We start from the raw sequence: 26,201 nt of genomic DNA on the forward strand, positions 1-26,201 counted from the left end.
GCCACATACGATTTGGCAAGTGCTGCCACCTCAGACACTGGGTCTTACACTTGTAAAGCTACGATCTATGCCGTAGATTCAGTGGCCAGTGTTGCATATTCATTTGCAGTTGTTGGTGAGTATACTGTGCCCATGGTAATGTCTTACATAATAATATTTGTATTACATAATGCAACTGACAACTTTTACTGTACCATTTTGTTTTAAATTACAAAATATAGTACATATCTTCACCTAAAAGAAACATTTGTTATTGTTGTAATAGTAAAGGAAATCTGAAATCTTCACTGATCCTTAATGTCTCTTCTCTTTTCTAATTCACACCTTGTTTAATCTCCCTAGCCTTTTGAGAGGTTCATGAAATAAACTATAGTCTACAGTCAGGCTTATGTTTTGAAGCATTCTTTATATACAATTGTTGAATAAACAATTGAAGTTGCAGGAGGCTGGATGAAACATTTTAGAACATAGGGAAAAGCTTGAATTGTGTTGGGGCTTTTAGTACTGCCTTTTTGAAGGCTTTTCCATAACAACTGTTTTGGGGGATTTTTTTTGTCCTAGTCCTTTTTGGAGGGGGGGGGGGGAGGATTGCCCGGTGTCAGATACGTTTACAACTTTATATGTGACTGGGGTTGTGATGATGATGATGATGATGATGATGATGATGATGATGATGATGATGATGATGATGATGATGATGGTGATGATGATGACATAACAATTGTTACTCAACAGACAAACCTGGAGTGCCAACTGTGACATCAGACGTAGCTGCTCCAAATCAAGGCGATGATGTCTCACTGTCTTGTACTGCCTCCAGTGTCGCCAGCATCACCTCCTACAAATGGTACAAGGATGGCAGCGAGCTGAGTGGACAGAATACAGCACTGCTTAGCCTGACCAACATTCAGCCAGCTTCTGTTGGTTCCTACACCTGTGAGGCACTCATTGACACAGTGGCCTCTGACACAAGCCACGGATACACAGTCACAGTTCTCGGTATGTATATAGTACAGTTCCAGCTTACTCAACTACTCTTGGCATTTTTTTGGTGATAATATAATATTATATGACGGTGCCATCTGCAGAGATGGGATTCTATCCAGTGGTTTTCTTAACCTTCTCTTTTTAAAAGAGTGCAGGTGTGGTGTAATCCGAACTTCAGTCTGCCTAATTATACTGAATCTGAGGGTTCATTTTTTTGTTCAAGAGAATGAAGACATGAGTTCATTATGTACACCAAAGCTCATACTATGTGACCTTTACATTAACTTTATGATTATGGTTCTTGTTTTCCTTGAAATTAAAAAGATGTGTTGCTAATAAGGATATAACACATATAGGCAAGACAACTGTGGTTTAACTATACACGCATGTGGTTTAACTATGCACCCCCACCTCATGTAGCGATCCAACTTGCACTGACTCGTCGCTACTCTCTGCTCTGCGCCTCGACCGCTACTCACGCTGTCTTCCACAGTCCGTTGCTCACGCCTTGGCCTGCCCTTGTTTTCTTCAATGTCAAATAGGTAGCCCATCGTACTCGACTACTTTCCCGAAAATCACACAGCTAACCACAACAACATAACAGAACTGTCATAGATCTCAAACCATACACTCGTCCACCTTGATTTGGAAACTGTACATGGTATTTTCTATACTACAATTTTTATGTTAATGTTGTTTGATATCTCAATTAAGTGTGATTATTTTCTACACATTCAGAACCTCCTGCTCAGCCCACGCTGACATCGAGCCTGGCTCAGGGCTTGACAGTGGCAGCCGCAGGCAGTGAAGTCACACTGACTTGCGCAGCCACAGAATCTGATGTGACGTTCAAGTGGTATAAGGGTTCTGATCTGGTGAGCGGTCAGTCTTCCAGCACGTACGTGTTAACGAGTGTGGACAACACCAAGGAAGGAACGTACTCCTGTAAAGCTTCAAATAATGCAGGAGACTCACCCAGCAGTAACTCTGTGTCTTTCACTGTCCAAGGTAATGTTTGCTGCCTCTTTAAAATAATATCTGCTTTATTTAAAACCCAACCCTTCAAAAGTTATCCACTACATAATAAAAAGCTTGGATATCAAGTCGAAGGACAATATTAAGAAATGACATTGTTGCACCATTGTATATTCTTCTTCTTTATCTTGTCTGCGCTGGTCTCCGAAGCGAAAAGTCTAGGTTCGAGCCTCGGTTGGGACAAAGATTTTTTTTGCCCCCTACTGCCCACCCAGCAGTAATGGGTACCTGACTTTGAGTTGGGGAAGTAAAGGCGGCGTAGAAAGGAACTGACCACCCCACCACACTATGCCGAAGGCCCAGGAAGTTGTCTCTCTAACAGGGCAATCCCCAATGTCCGGATCGGATGCGGGAACAACTTTCTTACTTTATCTTGTCTACTGATTGTCTGACCCTCTGAATTTCACTGGTGAATGCGACATGCTTTAATTGCTTTTTTTCGCAAGTTTAAATTCTTGGCTTGTTTTTTTTAATGGACGATAACCGTCCACTCGATAGAAAAGAGGGGCAGATTTTTCCGTTCCCCAGGTGCCTCGGGCAGTATCCGCCTCGCTAAACCAGTGGCCACAAGGTCGGAGGAGAAGCTGAGAACAGATACCACCTTTGATCTTAGCCGAAAGGCCGAGAAGCAAGTTTAATTTCTTACCGGATCTCCCAATAAAAAGTCTCATGATCTCAAAGAGAGAGCCAGGGTCACTTTCTTTTAAAATACCAGACACTGCTCCTGCACAATCTTTTTTCGGTCAGAGACAAATACACTTAGAAATCTGGTCTCTGTGTGATGGGAAAAGGATATATGTGCCTGATGTTCCATGACAGTGAAGTTCAACTGCCCTTTTTGCCCCTTCTTATTTGGTATTGCCATTATAGTAATAATATAATTATAATTAGTTTTCTCATGTTGTCATGTAATCAATGCAGGATCCTTATGACTTATAACTAATTAAAAATGAACTAAGGACCCAAAAAGTGATGACACAGTTTTTTCTTTTTATTTCAGACCCGATCAGCAAGCCGTACATTACGAGCAGCTTGGCTGTTGTGGGTGAAGGTGATGACGTCACACTGACCTGCAACACAGACTCCTCGCCCGTCTCTGCCTTCACGTACACGTGGGTAAAGGACGCAGGTAGCCCACTCTCTGAGACTGGCAGGGACTTACAGGTCACTGGAGCATCTCAGAGCACAGATGGGGGCAGCTACACCTGTACCATTACAGACACACTAACCTCTGACCCTAGTAATGAACATTTTCTCGCTGTCTATGGTGAGTGCTTTAAAACTTCCTTTATTTTCAGTGAAATTTCATGTCTTCATGTTTACCTATGTTATTGGAGATACGATTAGGCTCTTTGCCATTTCAAAAAGAAAATGGGAATTCAATACCTGCCCATTGAATTTATTTTTTAATCAGGTGTCTCCTTCTGCCTGCATATAAATTGTATCTTTCTCAGCTCGTGGTCAAAGCAGCCCACCTCTGTTTAATGCTAAGTTATTTTTTGGGGCTTTCACTAAAAGAGATTGTAGCAAACACATGAAATCTATCAATATCAAATTTATTGCTGAGAATTTCACGTCAGAGCCATGTTACATAACAATTATTTTTTTGGAAAATACACATGTGTTATTGTGATTATTAAACCTCCTGCTGTACCTTAATTATTGGTGGCTACTGATACAATTTCCTCTCTCTGTTTAATATACATGATAGGCTTTTCTCAATAAAAAATATACTCTTCTTGATGTTGTGTTATAATAGTTTTTTACTTTTCTCCCTCTGGTTAGTTTTGCAAGACTATTAATATCGTGTTTTTACAAAATTGCAACTAGAATATTAATAATATTTTATTATAATGTGACAATCTTTCAATTGTATGTTACAACCTCCATACCCCCCGAAGCGGTGCTACTGACTTAAGTGTCTTTAGGCCATTCCCAAAGGGGGGACATTAACATGTTTTTATGCACAGTAGAATTGTCAATGGGCTGATTCATCAATGTCATGCTTATAACTGCTGCTTTTTCTTTCCTAATCCTTAATATCGTCATTTCTCATACTTCTTTTGTATGTTTGTCACACTCTTGTGACCCGCTATTTGCGGGGTGCCTTGATAGTCGAAGCAGACTTTGTGCTGTTGAAGTTGAAGCTAGAGAGGTGAGCAGAGTAAGCCTGACTCCCTGTATGGATTTCTCTGTTGACATCCATGTTAACCCCTTGGCGCTCATAAGACCTTATGCAGTTGCGAGCGCCGTTAAACCTCTACGAAAACTAAAACTATAAACAACCTCAGGGTATCAAAGAAAATAAATGAAATCTATACACTGAAATAATGAAGAATTATCTACTTTCGTCCAGTGGAGTATAATTACACATGTAATCCTTGGAAATAAAAAAAAATATAGCATACGTTTATTTAGAAGAAATAGGACATATCTGCAAATTTTGCTTGATATACGTCTCAGGGGACATCATTCTGGACAACCATGAAACAAGGAGTTTAGATCTCCTTGCCATGAAAGCAAAGGCGGTGACCACTGACATTGGTCTTCCTCTCCCATTGGTTGGCGATGGGCCTTCTTTCGTCGATTCGAAGCTGTTGTTCAATGAATCAGTTCCGCTTTTGTCCCGCTCTCTGTGAAACCAATTTAGGCCTACAATATTACAAACTCAAAGATTGGCATACTTTTCAGATTTAGGTCTACATCAAGAATCTGGATAGATCTATATATTATGAATCCCACTCTTACTAATCCTATTCCTAAGTTTTAGACTTATGCTAGGCGAAAGATCTTCTATATATGAATATGACTAAATGAGGCTTCTAATTTTCCATTCAACTCGCCGTGGATCCTTTTCTTCTTAGTCCTTAGTTGAGTAAAAGTAAGTGAGGAATCTAGATCTGTAGATCTTGAATCTAGTACTAGTACTTGATCTACGTACTAGATCTACATGTTGTTAGGCTAAGTCTTTGTAAATTTTAATTAGAGATCTAGATCTTGTTCGGCATGTTTGTTGGTTTTTTTGCAAATCGTCCCTTACTTTAAAGAAAATTAGAATTTTTTGGGAGTGGCTTTGTTTGTCGTTCCCCAAAAAATTATAATAATTATAGAAATAACAAATCTAGATCTAAAATCTAGATCTAGATCTAGATTCTACCTTGTCTAATTGGATTTCTGATTGGACGGTTACAGATTTAGTGATCCTACAACCTCCAAATCGTGTCTTTAATCTAATTTATATTTCATTCACAGCTGTACCGGACAAGCCAACCATCACCGTTGCCCCCTCTTCATTCTCCAGTGGTGATTCTGTAGCTTTGACCTGCACATCTAGCTCAGAGGGTTCTCTCAGTCTTAGCTATGAGTGGCTTCAGGACAATGAGCTGCGCTCAGAGACATCTAAGGTGCTCACTTTGCCATCTTTTACATCGTCTACCGATGGTGGCACGTACAAATGTGCAGCTATCAATTCTGGGGTCAAATCTACGTACAGCGATGAAGTACCAGTTGCTGAGAGTGGTGAGCTAACCTTTAGTCAAGGTTATATTATGTTTTATGAAAAAAGGATTTTGGGAAGACTAAGGCACTAAGGTGCTAATAATGTTATTGTTCAATAAATATATTCATGGTAATGCCCACTTCCCTGCACCCTCCCCATTTTCAATAAATAAAACTTAGGCTTACTCTCACTCCATCTCTCTCTCTTTTTTTCTCTCTCTGTCTCTGTCTGTCTGTCTCTCTCTCTTTCTCTCTCTCTCTCTCTCTCTCTCTCTCTCTTCTCTCTCTCTCTCTTCTCTCTCTTTCTCTCTCTTTCTCTCTCTTCTCTCTCTTTCTCTCTCTCCCTCTCTCTTTCTCTCTCTCTCTCTCTCTCTCTCTCTCTCTCTCTCTCTCTCTTCTCTCTCTCTCTCTTCTCTCTCTTTCTCTCTCTCCCTCTCTCTTTCTCTCTCTCTCTCTCTCTCTCTCTCTCTCTCTCTCTCTCTCTCTCTCTCTGTCTTTGTCTTTTTCTTTTCTTTTTGTATGCTGGTATGTCTAATATTGTTTTTTTTTATACCTCTCTTGGTTTCACTGCTTTCATTTTCATACATATATATACATCATTTAGTGTTTCTTTATAAATAGTTCTTCTATTGTTGTGTCCCCTTTACTTTCTTAAGATTATTGCTTTTTTCTGTTCTTAATAATGAGAGCGCTTATGAGTATAAAAATTATGTGTGTACCTGAATAGGCCTATAGATATTTATTAAAAGTTTTTTTTAAGTTTCACGGGAAAAAAATATATTTCTTGCTTACCTATATATATATATATATACCTTTCATAAAGGGAAGCAATCCCCCTTAAAATTGATATTCATTAGATGGCTGACACTCTACATGTGTATCACAGGAGCACCTGCACAGCCCAGCCTGACTGTGACCCCCAGTAGTTTTGCAATTGGCGACTCTGTCACTCTGGAATGTTCCACCACCACCAGTGCCATCACTACGTTTGCCTACTCCAAGAACGGGGTGACTGTGAGTGGAGAATCAGCCAGTACTCTCGTCATATCTTCTTTTGCCTCGACCGACACCGGAGGGTACACTTGTAGAGCAATCTCTGGCTCAGGGGTCGAGTCTGTGGCTAGTGCTGAGCTGCAAATTGGTCCAACAGGTATAGAATTGTACAGCGCTGTTTTTTTCCATAGTTGTATGTTTTATAACTTAGTTTTAAAATAATTATAAACCCGTCTTGTGATTTTAGGTCATAAAATCTGGGATATTTGCATGTAATGAGGTTGCTGCAATTTTTTTTTGTTTTAAGAATTTTAAATCAAATGTATGGCAATGCTTGAAGATGGTCTGCTCTAAAGAGTTGGTTTACCAGTTTCCTCTCTTCCCCTAGGGATGTACTTCTGTTCAACTGTATGTTTTAAAAATGAACAGACTTATTGCAATGTATGAATATGGGTATCAAGATTTCTGATTGAATTTATTTTGTAAAGTGCTTTTGAGGTATCTAATGTAAAATATTAGAATATGAGATAAGCTTGACATGAGCTTATTAAATACGTTTTGGTTGATTGGCACAAAACTTTTAGCCAATGAGTGCTCCATTAGTTTGTGCAAACTATGTGCATCTCTGCTGAATGCATCATAATGTAAATGGAGGCATTCGGTTGTCAGCATGATCTCACATTATTATATGTCCATAGTTCTGTCCTATTTTTACATTTTTGCTTGGCTAATCTGAACATAAATGACTATGTTCTCACATATATATTATGTATTTTGCTTGTCTTTAGGAGCTCCTGATACACCTGTTGTGACTGTTGTCCCGACAACGTTCATGGACGGCTCTGATGTGACCTTGACCTGTACCAGTACTTCATCAGGAGTCCAAACTGTTCAATGGTAGCTATGTGGAAACATTTACTTTCTTGTACTGCTTAAACTCACTTGCTTATGAATCAAGACAAGAACACAAAAGATTGAAGATAAACCTGCACTATTGACAATAATATGAGCCATGGATAGTTGGATACAGATGAATAAATTGAAATCAAAAGAGATGCATTGAAAAGGATTATTTTTATCCATTTTGTAAAACACCAAGTTCATACCTAAAAAAAACTGCTTAAGATTGGTTTTTCTGTGTGTTAGTGGACTGAGTTATTGATGTGAAGGTGTAGGTCATTTTGTACAAGACACAGAGCAATGTTTGTTGCCTACCTAACATATCTGGTTGTTGTAAGTCCAGGTCAAGTTGGAAGAAAACTAGACTCTGACAAAGTAGCTGCCTCATCTCTTCTTCTGCATTAAATATTTGGTTTAACATTTTTCCTGGTTAAAGTTTTGTTTACTGAGAAAATGAATCAAACTGAAAGTTTTTGTTGCTTTTCACAAGAAATATTCTTCAAAATTTAAATTAAATATTTTCTGAAGCAGCGTAAGAGAGCTAAATGGTAGTCCTAAGTTGTGTATATTTTCAAACTCTATGAGCTTTTCTTCGTAATGTGCATTGTCTGTCTCAGGTACAAGGATGGTCAAGCTGAAGGCTCTACAAGTACCAGCAGTGAACTGTCCTTGAACCCGTACGCTGCCAGCACTCACGATGGAGAGTACAGCTGTGAGGTCACAATTAGTGGGGTCATGTCTTTGACAAGTGACTACCTCACTCTGACAGGTTCAGGTAAGTGTTCAATTTTTTCTTTACTAGTATGAAACCTGTCTTTGTAAGTGTATATTTTTTCTATCCTTACATGGCACATGATATTTTTCTCTGGGTTTTAAGTCTGTTTTCATGGAAGAGAAATGTCTGAAGGTCATAGATTAGACCCAAAATGTTAACTTTGCATCAGGTATGTTATTTATATTTGCTTCTTTGGTCTATTTTATATTTCAAGTAATCATTGGTAGGCAGATGACGCTTTTTTTTTCTGCTGGTTTAGGTTTGGTCAGTAGTTTATGAAGCACAGCAGTCCAGCAGCACCTTTTTTGCTTAGTCAAGTTTGTTTTTGTACAGTTGACTTGTACAGGAACGTGACCTTGAAAAACAGGCTAATCATCAAAAACTTGACTGTTTTATGTTCCTGTTGAAAAAAAAACAAAGTACCGTAGTTTTGTTGCGCAAGTCAAATATTTAAATAAATAATTCCTTCCTGTCCTGATACCTTTATTTTAATAAAGCTGTTCTAACAATCTTTCCTTTTAGCAAAACATGTTTAGTTCTCAAAGGTATAATCTTTTAATTTAATGAAATGGAAGTTGGAAAAAGTTTTACTCCCTTTCATAAATTAAACAATTTTATGTGCACAAGTTATGACTAATCTTGATACTGCTTTTCTTAATAGCAGTAAATTGTATAATGTTAAAATGATGCATGGTTTAGTAAAATACACCAGTGATGTTGAAGAGAAAGGTATTATGAAATATCCAACTTTTTTCAACTGATAATAAAATCACAAAGGAAATAATGGTATAGCTTTCCACATTTGGGTCTTAACATAAATTTTGTGACACTCATGATCCTATGGCGTCCACATTCTTTTGTAAAAATGAAATTTTGACCGTTGCATCTTTGTAATGTTCTCAGCTCAACCTACTGCTCCCACGATCTCATCAAGCCTCACAGATATCTACGAAGGATCTTCTCCAACACTCACTTGCACGAGCTCCAGTGCCAGTTCTATGACCTTGACTTATGAATGGTTTAGGAGTGGCACTCAGGTGCCAGGGGAATTTTCCTCCACCTACATGATATTGTCAGCTGATTCCAGCCATGATGGAATGTACACTTGTAAAGCCTTGGTCAGCAGCACTGTCTTCTCAGACATCAGTGCAAGTTTCTCTGTCAGCGTCAGGCGTAAGTAAATTTAAGGGAATCTTGAATGTTCTCATTATCTAAAATCTGTTATAACACAATTACCCTTCTGACTATGAGAAAAGTAGAATGGAAAATTACATTTATAAAAAGAACATCAATTTTATTTCAGAAACTAGATGTACTTCTTCATTGGTTGACAGTAAAAGATGAGGTCTCGCAAAGTTTAATTCAATCATATGGCAAGAATGCATGGTGTCTTGCTGTGGAGTAGTTTATCTCTCTGTGCAATAGTATTTAGTATTGAGGATTTTCATTTTTAAAACTTGTCATACTACTTCATTCTTTTATAATTGTATTCTTTCACTGTTGTGGAATATAGAAATCAAGGTTTTAATTTAGAAATAATCAAATTCTATAAGGTCGAACACAGAAGACTCAAAATCACGCTTCCATTGAACTGTGCCTGCGGTCTCTTTTTTTTCCTTTACTTTATCTTTGTAAAATACCCCTCGAATGACTGATCCCTCAAACCACGGAGGCCGGTCCTGACGAATTCAAGCTATCCAAGTTATACTGTAATAAGCTTTTAAATGTGGGTGTTCTTAATTATCAGGAATGACATTTTTTACTAAGTGTTTGATATTATATTCACCTGCAGAACCACCCTCAAAGCCTTTGAGTGTCATAGGATCATTACTGGCTGTTCCTGACGGAGACTCGACTACTTTGACGTGTAACCATGGCAACACTGGAACCCTGACCTACACCTGGATGAAAGATGGACAAGTGGTCAGCGGGAGTGCGTCCACTTTGGTCGTCTCGTCTTTTGCTTCTTCTGACGCAGGAGATTACACTTGTGCAGTGGTAGAAGCTCCTTTGTCCTCCCCTGAGAGTGATCCTCTTGCCGTAGTCTACGCAGGTATGCTACACCTCTCACTAGCAGCAGTAGAACTATAGTAGTGCGTGGTTGGCGAGTGCTCTAGTGGGGTTTGCTCTTTCTTACCTATCAAACATCTATCGTCCTTATCTCTCCTCCTTCTATTTTGTGTTTGTTACTCTCTTGTAACACCTCTAATCTTTGGCACTTATATGGCCTTATTGCGCTGCAAGTGCTGTAAAACTTTCGAAAAAAAAAAAATTTTAGTAATGAAAATAATAACAGTAGAGTGTCATGTTTTCACTCACTGTATTGTTATCTGTCTGCTCTGGGTACTGTCCACTTGCTTGCAGCAGTAGAATCTTAGTAGAAAGTCAAGCTTCTACTCCCTTGTTATCTATATTATTATCCTGACTACTTTCCTGATTTCAGTGACACTTTGTTATGCACTCAACAAGCATAATGCATTGTAAGGCCTGAACTAGAGTAGAATCTTTAGTCTGGTTTCTTTTCGTAATTTATTTGCGCGGGGGGGGGGGGGGGGGTTCTGTCTGCAAATAAAATGACTTTATCTCTGCTCTTTGGAGTGTAATGCCTTTATTCACTATGACAATAGTACAGATTTTTCTATATAAAATTATATTTTTTATTAAAGTGGGAATGCAGGAGAGGAAGAGATATTTATGCCTATTTGTTCTTTTATTCTTATGTACAACAGTCTTCTCTTTTCTGCCTCGAATGGTCAAAATTGCAATTTACAAGAATTCAACACTAGTTCTGTTCTGAATGTACTTTTGTAAAAGTTTTCCAAATGTTTTTCTGTTTTCAGCTGTACCCCAGACGCCATCTTTATCATCAAGTGCAAGTTCAACTGTTGAGACAGGCACGAGTGTCACTCTGACGTGTGCCACATTAAGCAGCCACGGAACTGTAACCTATTCTTTTCTGCAAGAGACAACGGAGGTTCAAAGTGGTCCCAGCGCCACCTATGATTTGACAAGTACTGCCCCCTCAAACTCTGGCTCTTACACGTGTGTGGCCACAATCTATAATGTAGATTCTGCGCCAAGCTCTGCAGATTCATTACAAGTTGTTGGTGAGTGGAAATGTGGAAATAATCCTGTTGTTTTGATGCAGTACATCCCCCCCCCCCCTCCCCCATTACTCGTGGTCTTTTAGAAATGTTTGTTATGAATTGTGGAATATTTTAAGCCCTAGAATCTTTTCTTTTTGTTTCTAAAAGAGTTAAAGGCTGAAGACCCAATTAGAATTTTGTTAATGTATAATTTTGTAGAAAGGAATTATTTTTGTTTGAATGTTTTTTGTTTTTATCAGAACATATCAGATAATGGTTTGCTTCATGAGCAACATGACTCGTCTAAACATCTTCTAAGTTTATTGCTCTGATAAATGCAAGTCTTTTAAAATCAAAACAAAAAGTACTTGCAGTTTCACAAATTACAACAAGAAAATGATTATTTATTTTCCTCCTAAAGATAATCCAGGGGTACCGACAGTTTTGTCCAACGTGGCTGACCCAAACCTGGGCGATGACGTGACGCTGACCTGCTCAGTGACCAGCGTGGCCACCATCACCTCCTACAGGTGGTACAAGGGTAGTGTCCAACTCACTGGGGAGGTCGCCGCTACCCTCACTTTTACCAACATCCAGACAACTGCTGCAGGCTCTTACACTTGCAAGGCGTTTATTGACACTGTGGATTCAGATCAGAGTCAGGCTTATTCCGTCACTGTGCTGGGTAAGTTATACATTGTGGGTCAGTTCTTCAGAGGTACAAAGCCCATAATTTTGAAGCTTTTTAAAATTGCCATTTTTTAATCTGTGTACTGCTTGTATGTGCTCAAAAATATTTGGTTGAAATTCAAATTCTTTGTAGCAAAAATAGATGATCTTGTATTCAAAACGCTCTCTGAAGTATGTTTTGGTAATGTGTAAAATCACTTAGTGTTCTTGCAACAGTACCTGTGATCATGTTTCCCTCAGTTGAGAATGTTTCTGTTTTGTTTTGAGAATTGAAATATTCAGGTAATTGTAACATTTGTTTAAGGTGGTATAGTGGAGGTTTTTTCTCTCCACCTACTGTAGAAGTTGAGTAGAATATTTGATATTTCAAAAGCCATTGTGAGCCCAGTGACATTTTCTTTCTGCATGCACCAAAAACAGTATGTACACATATATGTCGAAAGGTGTTTCATTAAAAACAAATTGTAGATTAAAAATTTTCTTCATGAAGAGATTGGCAGCTGGCACATTATCTTGTAAGTATTCCCACTGTTGCTGGTATATGGAATTTTTTAAACCTTTCCATCTGTTTTGTAACATATTCTTGATGTAAGATCCAAAACACATGAACCAGATTGTACTTGAGTATTCATAAGTCTGTTTGTTTGAACTTTTCCTTTCTCTGTAGTGCCTCCAAGTCAGCCCACGCTAGCGTCCAGCCTGGCCCAGGGCATGACCGTCATAGCCACAGGCAGTGATGTCACATTCACTTGCACAGCCACAGAATCTGATGTGACGTTCAAGTGGTATAAGGGTTCCGATCTGGTGAGCGGTCAGTCTTCCAGCACGTACGTGTTAACGAGTGTGGACAACACCAAGGAAGGAACGTACTCCTGTAAAGCTTCAAATAATGCAGGAGACTCGCCCAGCAGTAACTCTGTGTCTTTCACTGTCCAAGGTAATGCTTGCTGCGTCTTTGTCTTCACTCTTTACATAGCTTGTCACAGACAAATTTTCAGAATGCCATTGTTGTCATCACAGATTTTAGAGACATTACAGACCTGACATAGAATAACCTCTTTCATAGAATGGTTTCATCGTATTATGCAACAACAACAAAAATATTATCTATCAAATAAAATCAGAGCTTTAGAAAAGGAATACTCTACACTCCCATTTCCACCACACCCTCCTTTCACTTGCGAAGTCGTCGAAGTGTACATTGAGAATTGACTTTCTTCTTTGATCTTAATAAATTGTGTTATGGTGTGATGTGCTAAAAATGCTATAAAAGTCACCGATCAAATCTTGAAATATAATTTAATTTATATATCTTTAAATTGGATGAATGTTTAAGATAAAAAAATATGCATTCTTTTCAGACCTGTTCCTTTGTTTTTGAAGTTGATATGTTTGTCATGGGCCACTGTCCTTAGTAAACCTTCGTTTGAAACAAAAATATTTCTGGATACTTAATGTGACTTTCTTGTTTGTCTTTTAAAACTTTGCAGTCACTTGGTGTAATGATGCACTGGTGAAAATTATATGTTCCAGTCACCTGGCACAGTTTTGCGCCTGGCCCGATAAGTCCGTTGTAGATGGGGTATTTTGCACTGCTGGCTGTGTGATTGCAAAGTGTTATAAACCCTATTGTACTGTGATCATTCATAACATACTTAAGAATTATGATTCTCCTCTCAGACCCAATCAGCAAGCCGTACATTACGAGCAGCCAGGCTGTTGTGGGTGAAGGTGATGACGTCACATTGACCTGCAACACAGACTCCTCGCCCGTCTCTGCCTTCACGTACTCGTGGGTAAAAGACGCGGGTAGCCCACTCTCTGAGACTGGCAGGGACTTACAGATCACTGGAGCATCTCAGAGCACAGATGGGGGCAGCTACACCTGTACCATTACAGACACACTGACCTCTGACCCCAGCAACTGGTTCACTCTTACCGTCTATAGTGAGTTTTCATTTTATCTTCTACTGTGTCTCTTTTGTTCCAGCTAAGTGTAGGTTCACCTTGTGTGCCCATACATTCCATTTGTTTCAGGAAGCAACATCGTTGCTTTCCGCACACATCCATTGATGCTTCATTGCTTGCTTCAAAATGTTACTGAGGGTCTCACCTATACATGAAACCTTGAAAACACAGTATACTCTTTCTCTCTGATAAGGACTGCTATTCAACGTCTTGTCATTTCTTTTGTTATGACGATAGTTTTGTATGCCTTTTTCTTATTGCGATTATGGATATAGATTTGTCTCACCAGTTGTTGAGAGATTCATCAGGCAAACAGAAGTTGTATCTTCCAGGCCAGTGTGTCTCCTTCTCTACGATGATGTATCAGTCTGTGTTTACAAAATAAGCTTGTGATAATGGGGATGCCAACAAATAAAGGCAGGGCACTTTTCCTTTTATAACATTCTCTTGTTTCACCTACGGTAGCCAGCTGTTTAGATGTACTAAGCCCTATTTTTAAAAAAATCTTTCTTTCTTATTGCAGTTTCGTAATCTGTGGTATAGGTTGCATGTGCTGGAGACATTTGGTTAATTTTCAAATTCTAAATGTTGAACAAAAAAATGCAACATAATGTAGGTGCAATTTTTACAAGAAGTGAAAAGTTTTTTCCTCTCTCCAGAAAAAGTTTGCTCTCTTGGCTTAGGACAGTTACACAGCTTTTCCACAATATATATAGAGAGATGCCAAGTTCTGATTTACAGGACCTGTTCAATCATGTTCTCTGTATGTTCTTGATATGTAACTTCTGTACAATCTATGTCTGTACACAGCTGTGCCTGAGAAGCCTACCATCTCCATGACCCCGACTACAATCAACGTCAATGACGCTGTGATTATGACCTGTACATCCAGTTCTGAAAGTTCTCTCAGCCTCACCTATGAATGGCTTTTAGACAATAACCTCCGCTCAGAGACCACGAAGGGGCTGACTTTGCACGCCTTTAATCCGTCCACTGACACTGGAACATACAAATGTGCTGCGGTACATTCTGGCGTCAAGTCTGCCTACAGTGATGGGACGTCAGTGGCTTTGAGTGGTGAGTTGATTTTTTTTCAATTTAGTTAAATAAATATACATTGTAGACATCTTCCACTCAAATGATTATTTTCCTTCGTCTGAACGCTGAACGTCTTGGATCGGGTGAATATATCTTCCGCTTTTTTATTGGGTGATGGGTTTCATGTGGTCCCAAGGAGAACAAAATTGATTTCATTGGCTTCAACCAAGAAAGACATGAGTGAGGACTGTTTACATTATAAAATAGGTTCAGCTTTCTGTTTCTGAATGCTTTAGATCTGCACAGTGATCACTCTACCAAAACTAAAAGGGATCATATGAGGTTCCCTGTGTCACCAAAATTTGTGTTGTGTATTTGTTACATTAATGTCTTTTCTAGGTTATGTTTGTAGACATGCCACTGGCAGCATGCATGCTGAAGCAAATAATTATGAAGAAATAGACAGTTTTATTTTTATGAAAGTTTCAGGAAATGTTAATGTTGGTGCTTGATGGTCTTCTGTACCTGAAACGTTTTTTGTATTTGTGTTTATTATAAATTCAAAGTTTTCTTTGTAAACTACTACAGCTATAAACAAGAAAAGGAGGTGGGCTGGGGACTGGAAGAACAATGGGATTTATTTGCATTATAAATTTGATTAATAATTGAACTGCGCTTTTATGAATGAATTTCATTGAATGAAGCATTATTGACTACAGTACTATGAAGGACAGCCAAAGCATTATAATGTAGAAAGGAAGAGTTGAGTCAAGTAAAAATTGTTAATTATTTCCTAATTTCCCTCAATTTTTTTTTGCTTTGTCTCAGAATGTCTCTCTGTTGGCTTTTCCTGGTATTGTGTGAGTGGTTAGCAGATGCTGTGATGTGGTTTTCTCTTTCTTTCCTATCAAACATCTATCGTTCTTATCTCTCCTCCTTCTCTTCTTTGTATGCCACTCTCTATGCCTCTAATCTTAGGCACCTGAATGACCCATTTGTCTTGCAAGTGCTGTAAAAGCTTTACTTAAACTAAAACTTCCTGTTCTTTGTATGTTACTCCCTAGTAAAGCCGCAAATCTTAGGCACCTATTTGACCATTTGTGTTGCAATTGCCATAAAATCTTTACTAAAACTAAAACTTCCTGGTATTGCTTACTTTCTAATGACCATCTCTTTCACTTGAATCAAGTTGTTGATTTGTCTGTGCTACTTGCTACAGGAGCACCTGCACTGCCCAGCCTGACTATGTCCCCCAGTAGTTTTGCAATTGGCGACTCTGTCACTCTGGAATGCTCCACCACCACCAGCGCCATCACTACGTTTTCCTACTCCAAGAACGGGGTGACTGTGAGTGGAGAATCAGCCAGTACTCTCGTCATATCTTCTTTTGCCTCGACCGACACTGGAGGGTACACGTGTAGAGCAATCTCTGGCTCAGGGGTAGAGTCTGTGGATAGTGCTGAGCTGCCAGTTGCTCCAACAGGTATTCATATCTGCAAAAGATTTGAATGTTGCAATTTTGAAATATGTAGTCTTTTTTATGCTGACAATATTAAATGGGCATATGTGATCCGGGCTGAGGATACCTGGAATATGTTGCTCAATCTCAAACCAAGATATCTGCCAAAATAGTCGGTGTGGTCGATTCTGGCTGATTTTGAACGTATTGAGGGATTCCCCAACCATTAAAAAAAAATTCAAGAGCTGTTTCTTGTAAAAACCACTGTTAAATATTTTTTCTCAATTTATTTTCCATTTTCCTTCAGATATTAATAAGCAATAATGGTGTGACTTTTTGTTTTTTTCTTAGTTCTTACTTTTCCACATTTTGTTTCTTCGAAATGCAATATCTCATCTTTTAGATAAGTTCATTGAGAAAAGCTCAAAAACTCAAAATGGCACAGAGGTAACATATTCCTGATTTCCTCAGACTCGTATATTTGTACCCCTTACTGTGAGACATTTTTATTCAAAATTTCTAAACTTCTAAATTCTTCAAAGTTAATTTTTGATTTTATTAATTGTTTGATTTTGCCGACCGTGAACTTTGATGAAAAAGGGCTTTTGAACAACTGCAACTTTTTTACTTTACATGTCTTCAATTTTTTGGAGTAATAATATGTCCATTGAGTGCAAAATCTGAACAAAATTGAGATTTTAAAAATTGTAAAAGAATGTCAATTGAGAGAAACAATTTCTTTTTTGTTGACTTGGTACTTTGTTGAGGGGAATGTCATGTTAGTAATGGAAATCCTGATTTTTTTTCTCCTGCCACTTTCCAAGGGAGATGATAGAGTCAGTCAATTGAACATATACTTAGCTGGCATTCTCTATATAAAAGTACAGAAAAGTGTTCTTAGGATATGCATTTATGGACTTTTTTTCTTGTTGTCTACAGGGACTCCAAACACTCCGGTGGTCACTGTGAGCCCAACAACTTTCATGGATGGCACTGATGTGACACTGACTTGCTCCAGCACATCGACGGGAACAAAGTCATACCAGTGGTAATGTATCTTGCAATTTATTGCAGAAATGCCAAGATCATTCTGGTGTCTATGAATTGGATTTCTCAAATTTTCTTAGATGTTGTTTCAGTTCTTTATATGGATTTATTATTTCTTCCCCAGCGAACTTTCATTGTCTACAGCTACTCAAAGTGGAGCCTGCCATACTGAGAATTAACCTGCAAATTTACTCCTAATTCTTTGTTGTTGGGGGGAGAGCAAATTTAGTTCTCCTTTTGTCTCTTTTAAATACGTGAAGTTTGTTTCTGTGCGGCAGTTCAAATAATTCATAACGCATAAATGTACCTTAGTCGTTACACTGTTGGACTGTTTATATTTGCAGTACCTGCTTTATACTAATTTTTGGGGGAAGGGGAGGATCTACTCATAGATACTACATGTACCTTACGTTTGTCAGTTGTATGTGAAAATCTTACGGAATTACTCATGTTTGTCTCAGGTACAAGAATGGTCAAGCTGAAGGCGCTGCAAGTGCCAGCGGTGACCTGTCCTTGAACCCGTACGCTTCCAGCACTCATGATGGAGAATACAGCTGTGAGGTTACAATTAGTGGTTTTACATCACTGATGAGTGACTCTCTTACTCTGGTTGCTTCTAGTAAGTCGTTCCCTCCTCTTCTCACATATATAAGGAGTTTGTTGTATGCAACGTGGCTATGTATATGATGATTATCAAGTGCTGTACTTCTTTTCATACCAAAAATAAAAGATTTTTTTCTAAGTCTGCTGTTTACAAATGGAGCTGAAATAATTGTGCTTTTTTATGTCATGTGTTTTCTCACTTCATCAGTGCATCCTACATATTTTTTCTTGGTCTTAAGATGGTACAAACGTTTTCCTCATGATTTTATTTTCTGCTTCATAGTGATTTTGGAGAGTTTAAACAACGCAAGACTTTTTAACTGATTTTATTTGATTCTGTTTTAACAATAGGTTTATTGTATGTCAAGGAGGGATTTTTTTTGTTTACAGTGTAATTATTATTTTTCTTCACAGCAAAACCTGCTTCTCCCACAATCTCGTCAAGCCTCACAGATATCTACAAAGGATCTTCTCCTATACTCACTTGCACAAGCACCAGTGCCAGTTCTATGACCTTGTCCTACCAATGGTTCAGGAGTGGCACTCAGGTGCCAGGGGAATTTTCCTCCACGTACATGATATTGTCAGCTGATTCCAGCCATGATGGAACGTACACTTGTAAAGCTTTGGTCAGCAGTGCAGTCTTCTCAGACGACAGTGCTAGTTTCCCTCTCAGTGTCAGGCGTAAGTGATGTTATTTGTGTCACGACGCGGTGGAATCAGGCGCTGTTCAATTTTTTGACATGTGGAATTATTGGTATAATTTTAAAGCTTGTTCATTTGTCTTGCTTTCAATGAAAATAATACTCATCTATCATAAGTAGAAGTCGAGATATTTGCAATAGAAGGAGGTGGGGGTCACCTGGTTTCAGAGGTAAAATTAGGGAGAAAATGGCCGCCAAAGTTTGAGAGTCCGTAGAAATTTGCGTAAAATCCACACAGAAATGTGTCGTTTAGTGGACCTTAAAGGTGTTGAATCAAAAAACAAAAATTCGATAAAAATTGCCAAACGGACAGAAAAATTCCAGTTTCTTCGATTTCATTATTTTGACGAGCACTTGATTTCACCTCGGTACCTCCCATATTACAAGGATTATTCTAATCCACATGTCCGCTGAGTCCTGTCATGGATGTATTTTAACTAGCTTTAGTCAAAATGCAAGATTTATATTGTACATTACCATCTTCGATTTTGAATTAAAAAATTTTCTTTGAATGGCTTCTGTGAATTTTTAAGGAGATTTCTTTCCATTTATGATCTTCAAGTGTGTGACAATAACTACACTAAAAATAGGTGCCAAATTGTAGAAAATCCTCTGAGATCAAAGGTATGAGAATTAATGAGTTTTATCAAACTGACTTATGTGAGTGGCTGGATAGAAATACTGGGACAGGAATGAGAACAGAAAGAGAAAAAAAGGTTTTGGGAATATAGGGGTGAACTGTATTTCATGTTGCTGAAAGTTAATCTCTTTGCCTCTCAGATTTTTTTTTTGGAATCAGTATTCTATAAAAGTGTTTTGAAAGGTCCTTCCTGAGGTCACTTACGTGCGCCCTCTTTTCTTGCAGAGACACCTACCAAACCCAGTAGTGTTACAGCCACTTCAGTTGCGGTACCTAATGGAGGTTCAACAACCTTGACCTGTAACCATGGCAACGCGGGTGCCCTTACCTTTATCTGGGAGAAAGATGGAGTGACCGTCTCTGGAAGTGCATCGACTTTAGTCCTCTCCTCGTTCACTTCGTCTAGCGCAGGGGATTACACTTGTGCTGTGAGGGAGGCACCTCTGACCTCTCTTCAAAGTGATCCCCTCAATATCTATCTGGCAGGTGAGAATATTAGAAGCCCATAGATGAATAATTTGTATGGTTTGGTATGTTTATCAATTTAATTAATTTGTTTGAGCTTTCCTTAGATTTCTTTTAGGTAAGCTTTGTGGAGATTATTTTCTTAATTGTTTTGTTTTTAGGGAAACAATAAAGTTTGCCCCATCTTTCTTACCTCCATATACACACATTTTCTTTTAAACACTGACATGGCAAAATCTAAATATATGGCAACATTGACTATTTTACGTTATTTAAATTGTAACTTCTTATCAGTTGCAATATTATTGAATGGACAAGCACAACATTCAATATGATAGCTATTGTGGCAGTTTGCAGTATGCTGCAATTTGTTAATGATAATATTATAAATAAGTATCATTTATAGGCTATAGATCTAGCTTCCTCTCATGTTAGGAAGCAAGCTCTGAACATCATTCAGTCTTTTAAAGTAGTCATTACCCAAACACACAAAGAAAGGAATATTTCGCTGAAGTGAAAAAATGACAGTATTCCCCAAAATAGTAGTGAACAAATAACTGGTAACCTTGAATGTTTTGCTGTTTCAGTTGCTCCGAACACCCCAAGTCTGTCGAGCAGCCCGTCTACCTTCAACACGGGAGACGCTGTGACCTTGACCTGCACCACAACAACTATGGGTAGCGGGATCACATATCAGTTCCTGCGAGACGGAACCTCAGTCAGTGACCAGGCTTCCAGCACATACTCGATCGGCAGCTTTGCCACGTCTGACACGGGCGCTTACACGTGCACAGTAACCAAGGACTCTCTGGTGTCGGCTGAGAGTGCAACAGTGAGCCTTGCAGCAAATGGTGAGGGGATAGTGTCATTTTTTAAAACCGTTACGGCACAAGGCTTTTCTTAGTCCTCACTTCTCTTTGGCCCAGCGAAGTACTGGAGTCAGCGTCGGTGGCTTAGTGGTTAGGCTACCTGACTCGTAATCGTGAGATTGGGGGTTCGGGGGTTTAAACCTCAACTCAGTCCAACATTGTGTCCTTGGGAAAGACACCTTATGCAAATTTCCCACTTGGTTCTGTCCTTTTGGAGATGGACGTTAAACTCAGAGGTCCCACCTCTTTAATAACTTTACAGTGTGAAGCCTCTATACCATTTTCAGTACTGGAGTCCTTGACCCCTGAGGCTTATCCAACACTAATTTTGTCTGTAATTTTTTCACAGACATTAACAAAAATTCTATACTGCCTTTGTTTGAAGTTTCAGAAGGTATCATGTAGAACGATTTTCAGAGACATTTGGATAGATTACGGTAAAAATACCAGACTGAGGTGGCTGGCATTCTGTGAGGGAAATAATTGCAACTGGACCTGGGAGAACGAGAACTGGTGGGAGGGAAATATATATGAGGTGACTGGGGCTGTAAAGGTGAATTGCTACAGTCAGAGATGTTTTGGTAATGAATCTTCATTCTCAGAATCACTAGTAATTTTTTTCTGTTCAAATGAGTGATTTTTTTTTTTTTCATATTTTACGCAAGAGTTTAGGCCAAGAGAAAGTTTAATAGACATTTTTAGTGAGTGTTTTTGGCTGTATTCTAAAACTGCAAGAACAAAACAGAAGGAAATCTTTTCCTGTTTGATAAAATTTAAGCTGTGGAAAAAAAATAATGAGAAAACAGGTGCTCCGACTGTTTGCAATAATAAATTTGGAGGTTGCAGTCGGTAAGAAGAAAGGTTTTGAAAGAGATTACAGTAATTGCTGCAGAACCATTTCGGTTTTGAGGTGCTCAGGAAATTATTACAAAATACTAGACCATTTCTTTAAAAATGTTTGAAAAGTTTCAGAATTTTGGACAGCAAACTTTAATCTAACACAAAGGATAAATGCTATCGCCCCTAATATGTTGTTTCCTCTTCTGCTTTGTGTCAATATCACAGTGACACAAAAGAATAAGCTAGTAAGTTCAATTTCCGTTTCAGCACTGTTGCAAGTACCAAGCAAGCTTTAAGCGGTTAGAAAAACTATAGATTTGATTAAGTAAAAAGCTCTGAATGAAATTATTGAGGTCTTTAATCTTTTTGGGTTGAACCATACATTTGCTTTAATCATTTCTGTGTTTTTATTCCAGGTGCACCCGCTCGCCCATCTTTGACAACTTCCGACGCTTATGTTATTGCTGGAAATAGTGCCACTTTGACTTGTGCATCAACTTCATCTGGTAACTCTTTTGTGCTTCATTTTCATTGAAGATTTTTTTTAAAAAGTAAAGAAAGAATATATGGTTTTGAGCAGGCAAATAATGGTGTGAATATTGTTGTCTAAACCAATAATTCATTTGATAATTATTTTTTTTCATTTGAAACAAAAAAAGGAACTACCCAGCAGCTTATCAATAATGCAGGAATATATAAAAGATAGATCCAGTGTTTATTTAAAACTGACTATAGGCTCCGCCGCTGATGATTTTTATTTCTAGTACATATCCATTCATCAAGAAGTACTCCCTCACATTGTGCGTAATTCATGCTCAGGTACCAAGACCTACTCATGGAAGAAAGATGGCCAGGCAATATCTGGATCAGATGCCACGCTGACGGTCAGTAGCTTCAGTTCCAGCTCTGAAGGATCTTACACCTGCCAAGTGACCATCAGCAGCATTCCGTCTTTGGACAGTCCTGTAGTGGATTTGACCCTCGCTGGTGAGACTTTCTGCAGATAAAGAGAGAGGATTTATAGTACATCTGCTTTTAAATATAGTTCTAACTTCAAGCTTAAGTCTCCATTCACTTTCCACTTTTACAAAAAGTTACACAGATCACTATGATGTTTGCGCTCTTTTAAATCAGCACAAAATATGATGTCTGAAAGTTAATCATATGTTGACTGAGAACGTATTCAAGATGGTATCTGTCTGTAACAGAAAAATGTAAATTACCTTTGTGCACTTAACAGGCTGGCCTGCTTTGTGTTCTTCAAAGATCTGGAAATTGTTGGACTGAATTGAAAGAAATAAACTGTCAAGCCCTTTAATAAAAACTCATTAGATAATTTAAAAATTATTAAGGTAAAGTTGTAAAGCAATGAAGTAGGACGTTAGTTTAATATAGATGGCTTCATAGTATTTGGAAAGGAAAGAAACACCGTCCATCCAGCTCAAATGGCCACCTGTTCAAGACGATCACCTTCACTAACAACCATTTCTCACTTCTCCCTAAGTTTTTGCTGTATTATAATGATACTGTCCAAGACATCCATCTTTCTGTTTGGAATCTAAGACAGCCTTTTTTCTCCTCTACAATATGTGGCCGTCTTGGGGACTGTTTTGACCTTACGTCATTGCTTACAATCTTACAAAGGTTAACGCACACTTATTCGCATCCTCAGTGGGTCCCGCCAACTCTGTGGTGCTTAAAAAAGGCAGCGTTGTCCTGGGCTCGGTCCACTCTGAGGTGTCCAGCTCGGACCTGAACGTGACCTGTGAGGCTACGTGCACCCCGACCTGCTCCTTCTCCTGGACCAAGCCAGACTCGTCCACCGTCTCCTCGTCCACTCTGTCGCTGACCAACCTGCAGCTGGTGCACGAGGGGACCTACACCTGCACCGCCACCAACCTGGCAGGCTCTGCCGGTCAGGCCTTTGAACTCAGAGTCACAGGTATGTTAGAGGCTCAGGTGTCTGAGAGACATGTTAAAGTCACAGGTGTGTGAGAATACAGGTATGTTAGAGACTCACAGAGGCACATGTATATTAGAGACACATTTTTGTGAAAGACACAGGTATGTTAGGGTCAAATGTATTGAGAGGCATAGGTATGTTATAGACACAGGTATGTAAAGAGTCAATTGTATGTTATAGGCACAGGTATGTTTGGGTCAAAAGTATGTAATATGCACAGGTATGTTTGGGTCAAATGTATGTTATAGACACAGGTATGTTATAGGCACAGGTATGTTTGGGTCAAATGTATGTTATACGCACAGGTATGTTTGGGTCAAATGTATGTTATAGGCACAGGTATGTTTGGGTCAAATGTATAGGCACAGGCACAGATATGTTAGGGTCAAATGTATGCTAGAGACACAGATATGTTAGAGACACTGGCATGTTAGGGTCAATTATATGTTAGAAGCGCAGGTATGTTTGGGTAAAATATATTTTAGAGACACGGGTATGTTATAGACTCCGTTATATTAGAAGCACTGGTATGTTAGGGTCAAATATATAAAGAGCCACAGATATGTTAAAATCACTGGTATGTTTCAGACATAATATGTATGTTAGGGACATATCCATGTCAGGTTAGAGACACAGGAATTTTAGGTTAGAGTCATGGGTATGTTAGTGTCACATATACACTTTAGTCAAGTAAAGCTGGCAACAAAGGTAACTCTCAAAACTGGAGAGGGTTTTGGTAAGTGCTCTATAAAGTTGTGGAGTAAACGTGGGGGAAAATGTAGGCTACATCGCAAATTGAATACACTTTTAAGGCTACTTACCTGCATGATTTGGACTTACAATATGTACCTTCCTCCATCTGAAAGGGTTTGTGATGTGTTTTTGCCTATTGGATTTGTAGTTCATATTGTGGATGTTTGGCGAGTGCTCTGGTGTGGTTTTCTTCTACTTTCCTATCAGATACCTATCGTCCTTACTTCTCCTTCTTTTTTTTTTGGTCTATAACCTCTTAGTAACACCCCTAATCTTCAGCACTTAGGTGACCTATTTGTGTAGCAAGTGCCCTAATATTCTTATTAAAGCTAACATTTTCCTGATTTTTCTATCCTCACCCTGTGAGAGTGGTTGTGTCAACTTTCTGTATTTTTTCCCCCTCCACAGCTGGAGCGAGAGCAGTGACACCTACCAGTCTTTCCTTCCTGATGCTAGCTGTTGTTTTGTCCTACGCTGGATCCAAGCTCTGAGAGGCCCTGATGATATTAATCAAACCGAAGAATGTGATAGATATTGGATGTCATCCAAACCGAAGAATGTGATAGATACTGAAAGTCATCCAAAAAACGCTGAGGATGGCATGTCCACTGCCTGCAAATATAGTGTGATACTGTGTGTATAGTTTGTTTCACAAGACCTTAATTTATTACCACCATTTCATCACCGCTGATTGTTATCGAGAGAATCTTATTCATTACATAGTTGCAGGTCGAGACTGCTTTTACCAATATTGTGATGTAATACCAAGTGTTCCATTTTGAAATTATGTGAACCCATCAGCTCACACTAGCATTCCGTCCGTCATCTACCTTGATATTTACAAATATCTATTCTCTTTACACTTAAATGCTGCCTCTATATTCTGCCTTTACTGTGTTGATGTCTTAGACAATGGTAGTGCAGTGACCTGCTACAGAAGTTGTTGCTTGTTGACATGACCTGTTGTTGTTGATGTTGTTACCCTTTACTTTTCCAGCCACAAGATTGTCTGACACACAGAAAGCCTTTATTTCTTTTCCCGGGGCCCAGAATTTAAATGCTCCGGCCGTAGAATTTATGTACATAATTGTTTGTAATGGAATTTTTCAGCAGAGAGCTCATGCTTTGTCATATTATTCAAGCTTTTGTATACAAATCCTTGTGCCTGATAACCTTCTCATTCCCAGTTTCTCAGACATTCCTCAGGGTTTCAGTTGTTAAAATAGTTACATATTATGCTTTTGAATGGAATTCAAGCATTCTGCATGTGCTTTGTGTTAGTGTCAGTATAGATTCAATGTTTTGATCATTCTGACATCACAGAAGTGGCTTTTTTTTCCGTGTATTTGATTATTGTATTTGTCTTAGTCAAATTTTTTTAAAGGCTTTTGCTTTTAAATTTGATGAAACCAACTTTTCTTTGTTATCTTTGATAATGAATCATATGCAGTCTTTACAAGCATCTTTGGGATACTTTCAAATTGCTTGCATTGATTAAAATGGAACTGAGGGATTTTCATCACTTTTGATTTTTCAAAGATGTCAAACTATTTTATTTGTTGTGGGGCCTACTATTATATTGTCTTCCACTGAGTCCTAGTTAATTTGTTTAAATAGAATCATTAAAATGTATTCTAAAGCGAAACAAGAAGCAATAGCTTAGGGTTTTGTAGAGATTTCTTTTTTGTTTGGGTTCTGTCTGTCATTTGTTGTGGACTTGTTGCTTTTCATATCTGTTCCTTCTCTTTGTTTTTTACTGTTTGTTTTGGTTGTTTTTCTCCAATTTTGTATCCTTGACAAAAGGGAATGGTGTAACTGGGTTACATGACTATGTTAGATACTTGTTAAGGGACTTCAGTCATTGTGTCTACATGTGCACTAGAGAGCT

General features: G+C 38.6%; 1 protein-coding gene across 1 annotated transcript; it reads left to right on the forward strand.

Annotated features, from left to right (window-relative positions):
* On the forward strand, nt 1–26,201 carry LOC101858614 (hemicentin-1). The gene is made up of 25 exons (XM_013080090.1): nt 1–115; nt 736–999; nt 1,726–1,995; nt 3,023–3,289; nt 5,275–5,541; nt 6,407–6,670; nt 7,302–7,410; nt 8,031–8,188; nt 9,092–9,361; nt 9,981–10,241; nt 11,029–11,295; nt 11,696–11,959; nt 12,632–12,901; nt 13,645–13,911; nt 14,743–15,009; nt 16,190–16,453; nt 17,369–17,477; nt 17,938–18,095; nt 18,494–18,763; nt 19,649–19,909; nt 20,476–20,739; nt 22,014–22,103; nt 22,417–22,584; nt 23,270–23,539; nt 24,722–26,201. Exons 7-25 carry the CDS (start codon nt 7,346–7,348, stop codon nt 24,802–24,804), a joined length of 4,026 nt encoding a protein of 1,341 aa, XP_012935544.1. The 5' UTR covers nt 1–115; nt 736–999; nt 1,726–1,995; nt 3,023–3,289; nt 5,275–5,541; nt 6,407–6,670; nt 7,302–7,345; the 3' UTR covers nt 24,805–26,201.

This window comes from Aplysia californica, unplaced genomic scaffold (genome assembly GCF_000002075.1).
Source record: "Aplysia californica isolate F4 #8 unplaced genomic scaffold, AplCal3.0 scaffold00074, whole genome shotgun sequence".
In the NCBI taxonomy this organism is placed as follows: Eukaryota; Metazoa; Mollusca; class Gastropoda; order Aplysiida; family Aplysiidae; genus Aplysia; species Aplysia californica.

Coding starts and splice junctions, on each gene's coding strand:
- LOC101858614 (XM_013080090.1), top strand. CDS start 7,346: ATGGACGGCTCTGATGTGACCTTGACCTGTACCAGTACTTCATCAGGA. Junction 15,010..16,189: donor GACGTCAGTGGCTTTGAGTG/GTGAGTTGATTT, acceptor TACTTGCTACAG/GAGCACCTGCACTGCCCAGC. Junction 18,764..19,648: donor TTTCCCTCTCAGTGTCAGGC/GTAAGTGATGTT, acceptor CTTTTCTTGCAG/AGACACCTACCAAACCCAGT.